Genomic DNA, 17,207 nt, shown 5'->3' with positions numbered 1-17,207 from the left:
CTGTATTGTGTCTTGAACTTCCTTATTCACACTTGTACCTCTACCTGTGACCCTGCACCATTCTTCTGCATGAGTAATGAATAGATAGATAGATAGATAGATACAATAGGTAGATAGATAGATAGATAGATAGATAGATAGATAGATAGATAGATACAATAGGTAGGTAGATAGATAGATAGATAGATAGATAGATACAATAGATAGATAGATATGGTTAAAATAACTTCTTCATAGATCTGTAGTTCTGAACACATTGGTCGATGAATGTCCATTTATATGGAATTGGGAAACTACATTTGAAGCTTGTGAAGTCTGAGTTCTGGAGACCTCATGTTGTATTGGACAGAGTAGTGGACACAGGGTTCTGGAGACCGTATGTTGTATTGGACAGACTGGTTTTGGGGTTTGTAGGTTCTGAGGAAAGATGGAGTACATTAAGGAAAGGTGATGCAGCGGACAGGAACGTGTGTGTGCGTGTGTGTGTTTGTGTGTGAGATAAAGAGTAATGTATGTATGTTTATGCGACCACAAGAGTAGTGTGTGTGTGTGAGAGAAAATGTAAATGGTCAAGGAAGAACAAAGGGAGGAAGACCAGAGAGGGAGAGAGAGAGAGAGAAGAGTCGTTTTTTGAGTCAGAGCAGAGTGGGGCTTTTTGAAGTCTAAATGGAAAGCATCAGAGTGGTCCTCCCTCTCTCTCTCTCTCATCCGTATGCAGAGCAGCTGGGCAGCGTGCCCAGGCCTATAAAGGGTTCCAGCGCCGGCCGCTCTTATTGATTCCTGCCGTGTCGCTGTGACCACATCTGTCCACCCGCCCACCATCCTCACTCAGCCAGGCAGCGCAGTCTCAGACCGCCTCACACACTCCACACTCACGCCTCACACACTCCACACACACTCCACACACACTCCTCACACACTCCACACACACTCCTCACACACTCCACACACAACGCCTCACACACTCCACACTCACCGCCTCACACACTCCACACACACGCCTCACACACTCCTCACACACTCCTCACACACTCCACACACACGCCTCACACACTCCCACACACACTCCTCACAACACTCCTCACACACTCCACACACACTCCTCACACACTCCACAGCACACTCCTCACACACTCCTCACACACTCCTCACACACTCCACACACACCGCCTCACACACTCCTCACCACACGCCTCACACACGCCTCACACACTCCTCACTCACTCCTCACTCACTCCTCACACACTCCTCACACACTCCCACACACACTCCTCACACACTCCTCACACACGCCTCACACACTCCACACACCACTCCTCACAACACTCCTCACACACTCCTCACTCCCACTCCTCACACACTCCACACACACTCCTCACTCACTCCTCACTCACTCCTCACACACTCCACCACACACTCCACACACACTCCTCACACACTCCCACACACACTCCACACACACTCCACACTCACTCCTCACACACTCCACACACACTCCACACACACTCCTCACTCACTCCTCACACACTCCTCACACACTCCTCACTCACTCCTCACACACTCCTCACTCACTCCTCACACACTCCTCACACACTCCTCACTCACTCCTCACACACTCCACACACACTCCTCACTCACTCCTCACACACTCCACACACACTCCACACACACTCCACACACACTCCTCACTCACTCCTCACTCACTCCTCACACACTCCACACACACTCCACACACACTCCACACACACTCCTCACTCACTCCTCACACACTCCTCACTCACTCCTCACACACTCCACACACACTCCTCACACACTCCACACACACTCCTCACACACACTCCTCACACACTCCTCACACACGCCTCACACACTCCACACACACTCCTCACACACTCCTCACTCACTCCTCACCCACACTCCACTCACTCCTCACACACTCCTCACACACTCAGGCAGCACAGTCTCAGAGCGCCTCCCGCTTCCCAGCTAAGAAACAACGAACACAATGGGCTCTGTCTGGACTTTAGCACTGTGTGTGTGTGTGTGTGTGTGAGCGAGAGAGAGAGAGAGAGAGAGAGAAAAGAGCAACATGGATAGTGCAGGCACGCATGTCATAAGATGTATGTGTGTGTGTGTGTGTGTGTGTGTGTGTGTGTGTGAAAAACAACATAGGGAGAGTAGGCATGTCATAAGATGTCTGCCATAACTGCTTGGTGTGCATCAGTTGAGCTTCCTGTGGATTTACTGTATGTGGAGTTCCATGTGTGTTAAATTAAAGGTTACAATGCTTTTCCCACTCTGGGGTTTGTGTGTGTGTGTGCGTGTGTGTCTGTGTCACACACAGTGTGTGTGTGTGTGTGTGTCACACACAGTGTGAGTGTGTGTCAGTGTGTGTATATGATGACTGATGTCAATGGTTCAGTATTTGTGGGCAGACGCCTCTGTGGTGAGAGGGATTTTGCATGTGTGGTCATGTTTTCATGTTTAGTGGCAGACGGTAATGTTGTGGTGTGTGTGTGTGCCCTCAGTGCCAGCACGGCCAACATGATGAAGATCGAGGAGATGGAGAGGCTGCTGAGAGAGGCCCAGGCCGAGAAACACCGCCTACTAGAGCACAGGGTAACGTCTTTACACACACACACACACCCCGCCTACTAGAGCACAGGGTAACGTCTTTACACACACACACACACACACACACACACACACCGCCTACTAGAGCACAGGGTAACGTCTTTACACACACACATACACACCACACATACACCACACCACACCACACACACACACACCACACACACAACACACCACCCACACATACACCACACACACCACACACACACACACACCACATACACACCACACACACACACACACACACACACACACACACACACACACACACACACACACACACATACACCACACACACCAATACACACACATACACATACATACACATACACATACACACATCACGCACACATACACATACACACAACACACACACACACACCACACAAACGCACACACACACACACACACACACACACACACATACACACACCACACACACACATACACATACACATACACACACCACACAAACACACACACGCATACACACACACACACACACACACACACACACACACACACACACACACAAACCGCACCACACACAACACACCACACACACACATTTCTAACACTGTCTCAGTCCCTCAAGCGCAATATGCCAGCTTACACACTCATGAAGACAATCCCAAATGGGGCATAGGCACACATGCCCAAACAGAAACACACACACCCTCTCCAGAGTGAATTAGGATCAGATTGAGTTCTATTCTTAGCCCCATAATACAGCCCTCTGTATTCTCCCACCCCTGGCCTGGGAGTAGAAGTCTTTCATGTCCGCTCAGTTATGTGCTAAAGCAGCACTCTAGTGGTGGGAAAGCCTGCGCCCATCTGGGGTCACTTTCTGTCCGTTTCATTGGCTGCCAAACTCACTCAGTGGCTCCGCGTGGGACTTCAGAGCAGGGTCTGACACTACAGATGGGGTGCTGATGCATTATGGGACTTCAGTCGAGGGTCTGACACTACTGATGGGGTGCTGATGCATTATGGGACTGCAGTTGAGGATCTGACACTACTGATGGGTTGCTGATGCATTATGGGACTTCAGTCGAGGGTCTGACACTACAGATGGGGTGCTGATGCATTATGGGGCTTCAGAGCAGGGTCTGACACTACAGATGGGGTGCTGATGCATTATGGGGCTTCAGAGCAGGGTCTGACACTACTGATGGGGTGCTGATGCATTATGGGACTTCAGTCGAGGGTCTGACACTACTGATGGGGTGCTGATGCATTATGGGGCTTCAGAGCAGGGTCTGACACTACAGATGGGGTGCTGATGCATTATGGGGCTTCAGAGCAGGGTCTGACACTACTGATGGGGTGCTGATGCATTATGGGACTTCAGTCGAGGGTCTGACACTACTGATGGGGTGCTGATGTATTATGGGACTTCAGTCGAGGGTCTGACACTACAGATGGGGTGCTGATGCATTATGGGGCTTCAGAGCAGGGTCTGACACTACAGATGGGGTGCTGATGCATTATGGGGCTTCAGAGCAGGGTCTGACACTACTGATGGGGTGCTGATGCATTATGGGACTTCAGAGCAGGGTCTGACCAAAGATTGTTAAGGTGGAGCAAGATACTTCGTCGTAGTTCATGTCTATGGGCGCGAAATGGGGATCGAATCCTGTCTGCATAAAGAGGCGTGTCAATGACGTATTGACGAGCGTACGTTGCAACCGGCCAACAGCAGCGGCATAAATAACCGGCGCACACCTGATATAAAGTCGATTTTCTCCAGACTGGAATGCTCAAAAATGCTAAAAATGTACCTGAAATGTTCAGAAGGGTTTGAGGATCATGAAAACGTGCCCAAAATTCACATTCTTAACTCTATAGAACCAAGACCTTAGCATGTGTGGTAAAATTCTGAGCTATGCCCATAGACTTCAATGGAGCAGTCGCTGCCTCTGCTCTGCATAAAGGGGGATTTTGACCCCCCCCCCCCCCTCGTGCGATCCGGGTTCCCGGAAGTGGCTCCTGATGAAACATCTTGCTCCGCCTTAACAATCTTTGGTCTGACTCTACTGATGGGGTGCTGATGCATTATGGGGCTTTAGAGCAGGGTCTGACTCTACTGATGGGGTGCTGATGCCTTAGTGGAATGTGTTGATGGATGCGTGGGCCATCATCACTGCCTCCGTGTTTAGTCTTGAGAAGCGACACTAGATTCTGATTGGCCAGCAGGGATGTGGTATGTATACGTGCTGTGGAGATGTATAGCTTGTTTTGGACCTCGTTTGAACTTCAATGTGATTATTTGTGCTGTAGGGGGCACTGTGGCGCAGCATGCATAGCTACTGTAGTGTAGTGCCCATACCATATTCAGCTCCACATCCCGCCCCATCTCTCTCTCCCATTGGGTCATTTCCCCATTGGCCCGTTGTCTGGGATGACTAGATCCACGCCGGCCCTTTCAACTTTCCTGATTCACGCTCTCGGCCAATTGACCTGCACACGCCTGTATTTGCTTATTAGCGAGGCTAATTGGCTGTGTGTGTGTGTGTGTGGGCTCAGGAGCGTGAGATGGAGGTGTGCAGGCAGGCTAATTGGCTTTGTGTGTGTGTGTGTGTGTGTGGGCTCAGGAGCGAGAGATTGAGGTGCGCAGGCAGGCCCTGGACGAGGAGAGGAGGCGTAGGGAGGATCTGGAGAAGCGACTGCAGGAGGAGACCAGCAGACGACAGAAACTCATCGAGAGGGAGGTCAAGATGCGCGAGAAACAGAGGACCCAGGTGAGACAGGGGAGTGTGTGTGTGTGTGTGTGTGTGTGTGTTTGTTTGTGTATGACCTTTTGTGTGTGTGTGTGTGTGTGTTTCTGTATGACCTTTTGTGTGTCTGTGTGTGTGTGTGTTTGTGTATGACCTTTTGTGTGTGTCTGTGTGTGTGTATGACATTTTGTGTGTGTTTGTTTGTGTATGAGCTTTTGTGTGTGTGTGTGTGTCTGTGTGTGTGTGTGTGTGCAACTGTGCACACAAGCGCGTGTGTGTGTATCTCTGTGAGTTGAAGGGACAGAGTTGGAGGCAGATAGATAGAGGACAGGTAGGATGCCTTTGATGAATGACTGTATAGATCTCCCTGCATATTGTAGCACCAACTGCATTAGGTCTCCGCTTCAGTGGTGTGTTGAACGCACGACCCAGAGACGTCCGTCAGGTTGACCCTTTCCTGTCCCTCTCCCCCAGGCTCGTCCCCTGACTCGGTACCTGCCCGTCAGGAAGGATGACTTTGACCTGCGAGGTCACATCGAGTCGGCTGGACACAACATCGAGATCTGCTACCACATCTCCATCACCGAGAAGACCTGCCGAGGGTTCCTGGTCAAGATGGGGGGCAAGATCAAAACGTGGAAGAAGCGGTGGTTCGTCTTCGACCGCAACCGCAGGACACTGTCCTACTACGCTGGTAAGATGAATGGATGGATGGATGAATAAATGGACAAATAGACCAAGCTCAGAGAATCGAGAGTCGCTAACTTTAAATGTTTAAGGAATATTGTACGTATGAAATGTTTTTGTTGTAATTTGAACGTATTGATGTGGAGCAGAATAGTCTTGAAAGTCTTGTGGAGAACAGAGTTCATGGATCTTTTTGATTTCACCGTTGTACATTGTCCTCGCTGGCCACATAATCTTTGTATTTGAACTGTGGCCAGATCTATTGATTATTGATCAGTGAAGCGCATGTTTGAACTGTGGCCAGATCTATTGATTATTGATCAGTGAAGCGCATGTTTGAACTGTGGTCAGATCTATTGATTATTGATCAGTGAAGCGCATGTTTGAACTGTGGCCAGATCTATTGGTCAGTGGAGCACATGTTTGAACTGTGGCCAGATCTATTGATCAGTGAAGCGCATGTTTGCATAGCATGTGCCTAAAGGCCAACAGCAGTGCATAAACACGATACCCCGCAAGCGTCCACTTCAGTGACCTTTATTTCCCTACAGATAAACATGAGGCCAAGCTTAAGGGAGTGATCTACTTCCAGGCCATTGAGGAGGTGTACTATGACCACCTAAAGAACGCACACAAGGTAAAGGACATTTCTAAGACAACTCACTAAAAATGTTTAGTGTCTTCATAATCATAATAACAATCATCATAATCATTTGTGAACTGATCTCAGTTCTTATTATTGAATATACTTCAGAATCATAATAACTTGTATGATTTGTGAACTGATCTCACTTCTCATAATTGAATATGTGTTAACAGAGAAGCAACAAATACATACTTTGCAGTTGAAAAAAAACCTTGACCGTGTGTGTGTATGTGTGTGCGTGTGTGTGCGTGCATGCGCGTGTGCGTGTGTGTGTGTGTGTGTACTTCCCCAGAGCCCCAACCCCTCTCTGACGTTCAGTGTGAAGACTCATGACCGGGTCTACTACATGGTGGCCCCATCCCCTGAGGCCATGCGGATCTGGATGGACGTCATCGTCACCGGAGCGGAGGGATACACGCAGTTCATGGTTTAGGGGGGTGTGAGCTGGCCCAGGTGGAGGGATATTTCAGAGAACCTGACATGATGTCACGGGGCATTCTCTACCCCTCCCCTGTGAACTTAGAGTTGACTGCAGTCTAGTTATTTCAGTATATGTGTTTATATATTTTAGTATATGTGTATATATATTTTTTATATTTTCACGAGGGCTTCATGCTGTGCCTTATCACTTCATACACGTGTCTTATTCTACAGGTCTATTTCTTCTGTTCTAAAACCAAAGTGGGTTTTGCAATCAGAATAGCTCTGCAAACTTTAATAAGGTGTTTGCAGAGCTTGCTCTTGCTCTTTCAGTGTGTGTGCGTGCGCGTGATTTAGTGCACAAGCACACACGCATATTGAGCTAAACCGGCGTTCCTACGTGCCTTAATGAGTGAGTGCCTCCACTACACCATGATGTTGATGGAGAGATAAGAGTGAGTGTGTGTGTGTGTGTGTGTGTGTGTGTGTGTGTGTGTGTGTGTGTTTTCCTGAGGTCATTTCAGTGTTGTCGTGGTGTTTGGGACAGTGGTCTTTCTCAGGGACAGGACACTCTAACACTATTTAGCTGGTACTGGTTACAATTGGAAGTGGGTCACACATAAAGCTGAAATCCTCAGAGAAATGTGTGTGTGTGTGTGTGTGTTGATGTTTGTGTTTGTGTGTGTGTGTGTTGATGTTTGTGTTTGTGTGTGTGTGTGTGTATTGGTTTGTGTGTACCTTAGTGTGATGAGTCTGGTTCATGATTTGAAACCCCTTCTAGAGGGACTTCACTGAAACCTGTGGTGCTAAGACAAATGTAAATATCTCATATCAAAATTCAGTGCCTAGGTTACTCAGCTTTAGTCTAGATAATGTTGATATATATTTTAAATAGCACTCCTTAATACATCAAAATATGTACATCAGAATTTATTGTATTGTAGTTTTTATTCAGAACTGATCAAAATTGTCATAATTTTTAAAGCCTTTTTGTAAGTACCATGTTAGATTTGATACGCTTTTTTTTTATTTGCTTTACCCCTGAAGTGTCCGTGTAGTTTTACTTGCTGGATATTTTTATGTGTAAAAGGCAACAAGAAAAATAGAATTACTTTTGTATGAACTTCCCACTGGGGTGCCAATTAGAGGTTTCTGTTAGTTTTGTGTATAAAAACGGATCTGTTTGTAAGAGCAGATTTTAAATATACTCTGCTGGTTTGTATTCTTATCTGTGAGGGGTGCCATGTACTTCACTTTTACTTCTGCTACTCTGTGTAAACGTCAAATTGCAAAGAGAACATTTTCATTCTGGTTTGCCAGAAATATTTAGATATATTTAAGTGCTAAGAGCTTTAAGTGATTTTATATATATTTTTTTTTTTGCACAAATGTATTTTCATGTACAATTGTTCAATCATGTCGTCCACTGATTTGTCAGTGTATAAGCTTCAATTATGCAACTTTCAACCTGTAGGGGGCAGCAACTACCTTCCAGACCCTCATAGCCAAGGGCAGCCTTTGTTCAGCTGATCCAGTTTTTACATCAGTAGAATTTGCTCAGTTTTTTATAGAAATATTTATATTGTTAATCATGCATGCATCTTTATTTTCAATCAAGAAATAAAGTGAGAGCATAACATGCACGTTGTAATGTGATCAGAATTTTCAATTATCAACAAAGTCAAGTAAACAAATTAGTGTCCGTGTGTGTGTGCAGCGTTTCCAAAGGGCCATCACCATCTGCAATTTGCCATTTGATTAATCAAGTAATGAAGCATTTGCCGATGGCCTGATTGAATGTCTAATCTAATTGAAGTGCTGAACTTAATCACTGAATCACCAGCTTGGCTGGACCTGTGCTGGCTGTGTCTGTCTGTCAGAAAGAAAGAAAGAAAGGTAAACCAAGCGCTGTTAACTGAGTGGAGTGAACGAGCGCCAGCAGTGAGCAGTAAAAACGTTCGACTTTACTGGCCAGTGAGTTATGGGTGGATGCTGCACTGGCCAGTGCATTGTGGGTACATTGCAGCTCTTCTGCTGCACTCCTGGTGTCACAGTCAGTGTGGACGGAGTAGAGTGTGGAAGAGGAGTGTCTGGGCTAGCCAGCCCCAGACCCACACACACACACAGAGAGAGCTTGAGGAACTGTGCCAAATTGCCATGTCAAGAGAGCTTAGCCTTAACCACACTCTAATGTTGCAATAGGATTCTGACTATGACTTGAGGACACAGTCTGTGTGTGTGTGTGTGTGCATGAACCCATGTTATAGTATTGCCAGGACTGACCCAACTCTTCAATCAACCGCAGTGTGTCTTGGCGAACCTTCGAACAAGCCCGACTTGGCCTGATGAAGTGTGTCGTCCGCTGATCCTTCCACGGAGTCGAGCGATTAAAGTGCTCTCCAGCCCAGACGGTCACCGAGTGCAAAGCCAGCAACCATCTTCATTAGTTCACCAATTTATCACAGGCCAACAATGTGTATATCGGAGTGGACGTGCACGCAGACATGATTTTGCTCATTCATGTATGAAGTATGCAAGAGCCCATCTCTTAGCACACTGGCACCAACACACACAGACTGGCGCCAAATGTGTGTGTGTGAATGGCCTACTTATTGCATGGGCATAGGCAATAATGCCCTTAAGTTATTAGCGTGTACCGTCACCCAGTTTAAACCGAAAGCCTATTCACAGTGTGTGGGTTTGCCAGGGCTGGGCAGTGAAACGTGGGGTGTTGTTGGTGGGATTGCAGTGTGTGGGTTTGCCAGGGCTGGGGAGAGAAACGTGGGGTGTTGTTGGTGAGACGTGGAGCGGCTCCACAGCTCATCTGGGGGGTATTAATCTGCATGCTAAGCATCTGCATCCTCATGCGACCTTGGTTCAGTGTGCCTATTGATCAGGTCCTGGCTGTTGTGTAGAGTGGACGATGCTCCTGCTCATCAGCGGCATTCTCCCCCTCTCCACTGTCTGTTGTGGTCATGGTGCTGTTCACCCCTTTATCCAGCCTTCCTTTTCTCTCTCCCCCTCTGTCTGTCTCTCTCTCTCTCCCCCCACTCCAGCTCCTGATATCCTTTCATTTCTGCTCATCTTTTGTCTGTGTCTCCCTCCCCTCGGTTTAGCGAAATCGCTTTGAAGATGAGCCTCCTGCAGAGTGACTCACACACGCTTACGCCAACACTCACAGACACGCAATGCTGGTGTGTGGTGAATCCGGTGCGCTGTAAGCGTCCTAAAATATTGGGGGGAGGGGGGGTAGTGTGTGTGTGTGTGAGATGAGGACGGGGGTGGTTGTGTGGTGACCCCCTGCGGTGGCTAGTGGTGTGTTTCAGAGCCGTCCCTTTGTGCCGGGATGAAGGATAGCAGCCGTGGAAGGAAGCGCGCAGGGTGGCGTGTTTTTCCTGTTTCTATGTTCCCCAGGGGACAGCCCGTGTAGTTCCACTGTATGTGTGTGTGTGTGTGTGTCTCTTTCCTCCCACCTTCACCCAAACACTGACGGACAGCTGAGCAGCGGAAGAGTGGGGGCAGGGGTGTGTGTGCACATTTTCAGATGGGGGGGGGGGGGGGCGTTTGTGGTGGTCATTTGGTTAAACAAGTGCTGACAGCCACATGACGCTGACAGGGTGCTCAGGAGGTCACCCATCCCCACTGCCCCCCAATCTCTACTCCCCCCTTCACCCCCCAACACACACACACACACATCTCCTCTCTCCCCCCCAAACACACACACACACACACATCTCCTCTCTCCCCCCCCAACACACACACACACACACATCTCCTCTCTCACCCCTCACCTCATGCATGTTTCATCACTGTTGTTTTTAGTAAATGGCGAGAGGCACATTACATTTTTAGGGGCAAAAGCATACATTAGCGTTAGCACAGCTAGCCCCTGGGGTCAAAGACATGTGGTGCATTAGCACAGCTAGCCCCTGGGGTCAAAGACATGTGGTGAGTCAGAGGGGGCGCCTCCTAAGCTTACGCATCACTGAGAGATACGTTAGAGTGAGTGTGTGTGTGGAGAATAGCGCTCTAAAAATGCTTGTCCAATTAGCTGACCTTGTCCTCATTAAGCCTTAAATGAACTTGACCTTCTAATGCTTTGTTTTGGGCCTTGCTGCTGCTGCTGGGTAACTGTGCCTGGGTGGGTGGGGGATGGGCAAACTGACCGTCTTTCTTTGTCTGTGTGTGCTTGGTGGGTGTGTGTGTGTGTGTAGGGGGCGTCCCCCCGCTGTGACACAATCCCAGGAGTGCAAGGAGGCTTTTCTTTATCACAGACCCAGCTGCTCCCTCCAGCTGTAACTCAACACGCGCACACACACACGCACGCACACGCACACACACACATACACACACACCCCTGCTCAGCGTCATGGGTGTCCCCGCTGCTTGGGTGCTCTGGTGACGGACAGCTGACTCCGCCTCTCTGTCCTCTCTTGGACCCCAGCCGGCCAATCAGAAGCCGCAGCTGGGGGACACCAGGACCAGAGATTTACTACCATTACAAACAACGCAACAGCTGGGCACACCCAATACTGTTACGTAACCTTTGTTTTGGGTCAGTGTGTGTACAGTATGTGTGAGTGACAGGAACTAAAACCAGTGTCAATTTAATTCCATCCGAGATGCGGCGTTTCGGTCTCTCTGAGCCTTTTTACTGATGAATAGCATTTTATCCCTTTGGAATCAGCAGCAGTCCAGTGTGCTGTACACCACCCAGCGGTGAGTGACCTGTACACCGCCCAGCGGTGAGTGACCTGTACACCACCCAGTGGTGAGTGACCTGGTCCAACGGAGAGATCACGGAGAGAAGCGGGCGTGTCCGTTCCACTTAATACCTCTCTCTGCCTCGGCGTCCCATGAGCGCTTATGAGCTCTCCGATCACCCAATCCAGTGACGGGGCTGTATGTGTGTGTGAACATGACGCAGTGGATTACATGTGATGGATGGTCCAGCTGCGGCCGGCGTGATGAAAATTGATTCTTGAGAGCACCCTCCAGAGGGCCGTCCCCGCAAATGCTTACTAGAGCTGAGAGAACCTGGGACTCTGCTGCATTATGTTCTAGACACTTTCAACAAGAACAACAAAAACAATGCTTGAACGTTCTATTTTGTTCCCAATCTACTTCCGCTTCATTAAGATAACATATGGAATGTTAAAACGGAAGCCTTGTGGGAACAACTATGATGCTGATAATGGAACTCTCTTGAAACGGTCAATAGAGAAGAACTCAGGGTAGAGTTCTATTACGGAACTACAGAAGGTTCACAAAGTTCCTTAACCCTTAAAGGAGTACCGTCACACGGAATGTTGAGAAATTAACATTCTAAAGAATATCTGGGTTCATTGAATTCAACATAGAATTTTAGAACCTTTAATTGTTGCGGAACTTAGAACGTTCAAAAACCTACACCTTTAAGGGTTAAAGGTGCGATTTGTAGGATTGTTACCGAACGTTCTGCAGGCCAAAATCAAAACACTGGTGAACGTTCTCAAGACTACCAGACGCGAGCCTCTTCTGGGTTTCCAGATGTAATGAAGACTTAGCTAACGTTAGTTGACCTGCAGCTTTAACGTTTCTCCAACCATGACCCAGCTACACATTATGGAAACAGTGAAAACAAAAAATACCTCTCTAACCAACATAACATATTTAGCTGAAGTTAGCGATGCAGATGAAGTTTAGCCTAGGCTACCTGTTGTGGAGAAATATGGCCAGCTCTGCGTCAGACTTGATATTCTTCGTTTGACGAAGACGTCACCATCTCAGGAAGCTCCTCCGATGTCCACTTAATTTGTTTCTTGTTTTAATTTTGGAAATTTGCCTGCGTAGGCGTTCATGACTACAACTGACAGCTGTTGACAGTTGGCCTTTGCTAATTTGGCAACCCAAATAGGAGGACGCGCTAGCCCATTATTAATACGTTATTCTAGAATTAATCGTTCAAAACATAAACGAAAATTCCAAGAGATTCCGCCCCGTTACTCATTTTTTTTCATGGGTTTTACGGGTTAGAGTAATGTTGTCAAATAAGCCATTACTTCAATTCATTGTGTTTCCTTACTCTCTGACAACATATGGTGATCATATTTGGAATGGTTACAGTTTAGGCCTTTAAGAAGCTAAGCATTCTACAAACTACTGTTCACTTAGGACCCGGAACAAGGTAGCTCAGGGCTGAAAAAGGTTCTCTATGATCCAAAACAAATGCAATCAAAGTTGATTTTGTATAGTTACTTTCATAGAGATAAACTGAGGAACCTTTGAGGGTTCTAGATCGCAGTCTCTCTTCTGCAGAGTGTGATGGGAGGTTCTCTGATGTCTTTTATTCAGTAGACACACAGCAAGACACAGACTTTGCAGAACAGGAGTGCAAACAGCAGTCCCCTGCCGTGTTTTAAAGATGCAGAACCTTGTTCCCACCACTCACGCAAAATGAATTATGGACTTAAGCTGAGACGCGGGTTGGCCGTGCAATATGGATGAGAGCGGCGCTGCCGTTACACAGCCGGCTCCCAAAGTGCGTGCGTGTGCGAAAGAGAATGTGTGTGCACTTGTGCATGTGTCCAGCAATCTGTGAGCGAAGACTGACCTGGTTCCAGGGGCCAGGAAGTGACCTCATCACATGGTTCTGGGCCCGTACTAACACACTGGCCTGCCAAGGTGACTTTGGGAGGACTGGCCGCATGTTGCGTGACATGAGGGGAGTGGTGTGCGTGGTGGTGGTGGTCATGTGATCATGTGAGGGGGTCCCAGGAGGCTGCAGCAAAAGTACCGGGGTGTGTCTGAGTGAAATGAGAGAAGCACTCTGCTGCTACTAACCTGCTGCTGGTGTTTGTGAGCGCACACTGTGTGTGTGTGTGTGTGTGTGTCTGAAATGGCATCAACCTCATTCTAGTCAGCACCCCATATTGTCAACTCCTTTCACCTCATACACCTCTGTTTCTGCCCCCCCCCCCCTCTCTCTAACTCACACGCACATGCACACACACACACTCACACACACACACACACAAGTAACCGCCCCCCCCCCCCCAAACAGCCCCACCTCCACCTCCCATTGGATGACCTACTGAGGTTGCTATGGAGACCTCCTTGGTGAGACAGGCGTGCAAAATGAGAGGGGGGGGGGGGGGGGGGTGTTGCAAATTCAGATTTTGAATTGAATGCCCATTTCCTATCATAAACTCACTCATGTACGTGTAAGAGTCCACGTAAACAGCCCGTCCAGGAACAGAATGTCTGTCTCTGTTGGGTTTCTCACTAAGAGCTCCGAGACCCAAAGTACTGGGAGCTTCCACATTGCCATTCAGCTGCAGCTCTCCCTCTCTCACTTTCCCTCTCTCTCTTCCTCTCACTTTCTCTCTCTCCCTCTCTCTTTCTTTCTTTCTCTCTCCCTCTCTCTTTCTCTCCCTCTCGCTCTTCCTCTCTCTTTCTCTGTGCAGAGCTGTGTAAAGGGCAGGCAAGAGGAAGCTGTGCATGAGAAGGCAAAAATTAAAGGGAGAGAGGGAGAGAGAGAAAGAGAGAGAGATGGACGAGGAGCAAGCGAGGTGTAAGTGCCAAATGTAGGGGATTTTCCCCCATGTCTGCTTTTCTGCCATTTTTGATTGTCTTTCCTGTCTTTTGCGTGTACAGTGTACAGTGACAGTCTTTTGGCTTAGAGTGAGATTTAGCTCTCCTGGAGAAAAACAAGGGGACAGTCGAATGAAATACAGAGAGAAGGAGAGAGATTGTTGACATTCCAGCTTCCTTACAATGCATCTCTGTACCCTTTGTCCTCCACTACATAATGCATTTATGAATAAGAACTTGAATTGCATATGAATACAACAACTGCACAGAGAGAGAGAGAGAAAGAAAGAGAGAGAGAGTGAGCGCAAGAGAGAGAGCTTAGTGTTTGAGGCCCAAAGGGGCCTCATTTACATCAATGTTTCATCAAGAATCAGTTGACATTTAGAGTTTAGTTTAAGTCCTCCCAGTCACATCCAAAAACAGAGCTCCTTTCTCTCTCTCTCTCACTCTCTGTCCATTTCTCTCTCCCCCTCTCATTTGTGTAAAGGCACTCTTCTGTATCTACTCTCTGTCTCCCTCTGTAAGCAAATTCAATTAAACTCCACCCAGCGTAGCCTCCAAGTCTGCCCCCCCCCCCCTGCAGAACACAGGTTCACACACACACACACCCCGGGCCATACACATGCTCTCACTGATCATCGTGTGTGTGTGTGTGTGTGTGCATGCATGCATGTGTGAGAGGGAGGGAGGGAGAGACAGAGAGAGAAAGAGTGTGTGTTTATGTAAGTGTTTGAGAGATAGAGGTAAAAGTGTCCGTGACATTTGATACTTGTTGTCTAATGTGTGGAGCCCAGTGCAGTGGTAGGCGTATGGCTGGCAGTGCCCATATGTGTCCCAGAGCCACTTAAGCTGCGCCACCTCACCCAGCTCCCTGGCACTGGGCCCCAGAGTGCCGACATCACACACAGCGCACACAGGAAACACACACGAGCATATGCCCACACTCACAGCAACACAGCAACACAGCCTCACACTCCTCTTGCCACTCAAACCCTCTCAGATGCCATCGCCATCACACGTCCATTTTACAGTTTTACACAACACTCTCTCTCTCTCTCTCTCTCTCCTCTTTGTCTTCCTCCTGCTCACCTCTCTATCACCTCTCTCACACCATACATGCATATACACCCATGAGAACACTAGGACCTCTGCTTAAACACACACACACACACACACACATGTGCAGGTCTCAGGTCCGTGAAACAACTGTTCCGTGACGAGGAGCTTTGTGACGTCCACTAGTCTAAATGACTATCACACAACACACACACACACAGCGAATTATGGGTGTACACACACACACACACACACACACAGTGAATTATCACACAACACACAGCTGCAGCAGCCGCCAAATTCTCTCTGAGCACATCCGTCACCAAGCTTTAGAAAAACTGGGGCACCCAACCATTAGTCATACGTGTATGTACACACACACACACACACACACCCATACAGCTCAGCCATAATGCAGCACTATCAACAACACAGCACTATAATACACACTGGCATAACGCTCAGCTCATCTCCCGCAGAACAGCTCTCTGGTGAATAAGCGTTGTGTTGTCCCCCATGAGCACTGGACATACAAGGCCATTCATCCCTGTGGCAATAAAGTCAACGAATGGCCTCAAGTCCCTGACCCCAAACACACCGTTCACACACAGGCTGACCTAATACCTACACTGCACACAAACACACACACACACACCCTTCTCACATGGTCTGAGGCACCGATCGATGGTGTGTCGCCATTGATGAGTGTTAGGGTGTTATATAAGACATTTACATAAAGGCCTCTGACTGCAGACAGCCAACGCAAGGGGAAGAGAGAGGGAACGAGAGAAATGAGGAGAGAGAGAAAGAGATGGAGAGAGAGAGAGAGAGAAGGGGGGGATGATCAGGGGTAAGTGTGCTCACTGCACCATTAAACGTTGGGGATTCACACTGCACCATTCTCACCCCCACCCTTCCACTCACACACCTACCACACACACACACACACACACACGTCTGTCTCTCTCCCCTATTTCCTCCCACGTAAATAAGAGCTGCTCTCCTCCTCTCCTCTCCTCCTCCTCTCCTCTCCTCTCCTCCTCCTCCTCCTCTCCTCCTCTCCTCTCCTCCTCTCCTCCTCTCCTCTCCTCTCCTCCTCTCCTCTCCTCCTCTCCTCTCCTCTCCTCTGCTATGTGAAGAGCCCGTCTCATCTGTATGCAGCCCTGGTGGAGGTGGAGCACTGCACTTCACTTCACTTCACTTCACTTCACTTCACTTCACTTCTAGAAGCCCCCCGGTGGTGAGAGGAGAGCAGTAAACCCACTTAACACCTCCACCACCTCCGTCACCTCCACCACCTCCGTCAGCCATCTCCAGCAGTAAACCCACTAAACACCTCCACCACCTCCACCACCTCCGTCAGCCATCTCCAGCAGTAAACCCACTAAACACCTCCACCACCTCCAACACCTCCACCACCTCCGTCAGCCATCTCCAGCAGTAAACCCACTTAACACCTCCACCACCTCCAACAC

General features: G+C 48.4%; 2 protein-coding genes across 2 annotated transcripts in view; one reads left to right on the top strand and one right to left on the bottom strand.

Moving 5' to 3' along the window:
- The window catches only part of phldb2b (pleckstrin homology-like domain, family B, member 2b), a 57,770-nt gene extending 49,023 nt beyond the window's left edge, over positions 1-8,747 (top strand). The window contains 5 exon segments of the mRNA XM_042067377.1: positions 2,520-2,619; positions 5,229-5,375; positions 5,826-6,045; positions 6,590-6,675; positions 6,977-8,747. Of these exon segments, the coding sequence (XP_041923311.1) occupies positions 2,520-2,619; positions 5,229-5,375; positions 5,826-6,045; positions 6,590-6,675; positions 6,977-7,117 (694 nt within the window). The 3' untranslated portion in view covers positions 7,118-8,747.
- Positions 8,748-10,861: 2,114 nt separating this feature from the next.
- amer2 (APC membrane recruitment protein 2) overlaps positions 10,862-17,207 on the bottom strand; it is an 11,228-nt gene continuing 4,882 nt past the window's right edge. Inside the window, exon 2 of the transcript XR_006024635.1 lies at positions 10,862-10,876. The gene's annotated coding sequence lies outside the window, so the exon portion shown is untranslated. The remainder of the gene's footprint in view (positions 10,877-17,207) is intronic.

The sequence above is a fragment of the Alosa sapidissima genome, chromosome 17, assembly GCF_018492685.1.
Source record: "Alosa sapidissima isolate fAloSap1 chromosome 17, fAloSap1.pri, whole genome shotgun sequence".
Classification (NCBI taxonomy): Eukaryota; Metazoa; Chordata; class Actinopteri; order Clupeiformes; family Clupeidae; genus Alosa; species Alosa sapidissima.
Note: the sequence above shows the minus strand (reverse complement) of the source record. Positions and strands in the feature narration are given on the sequence as shown.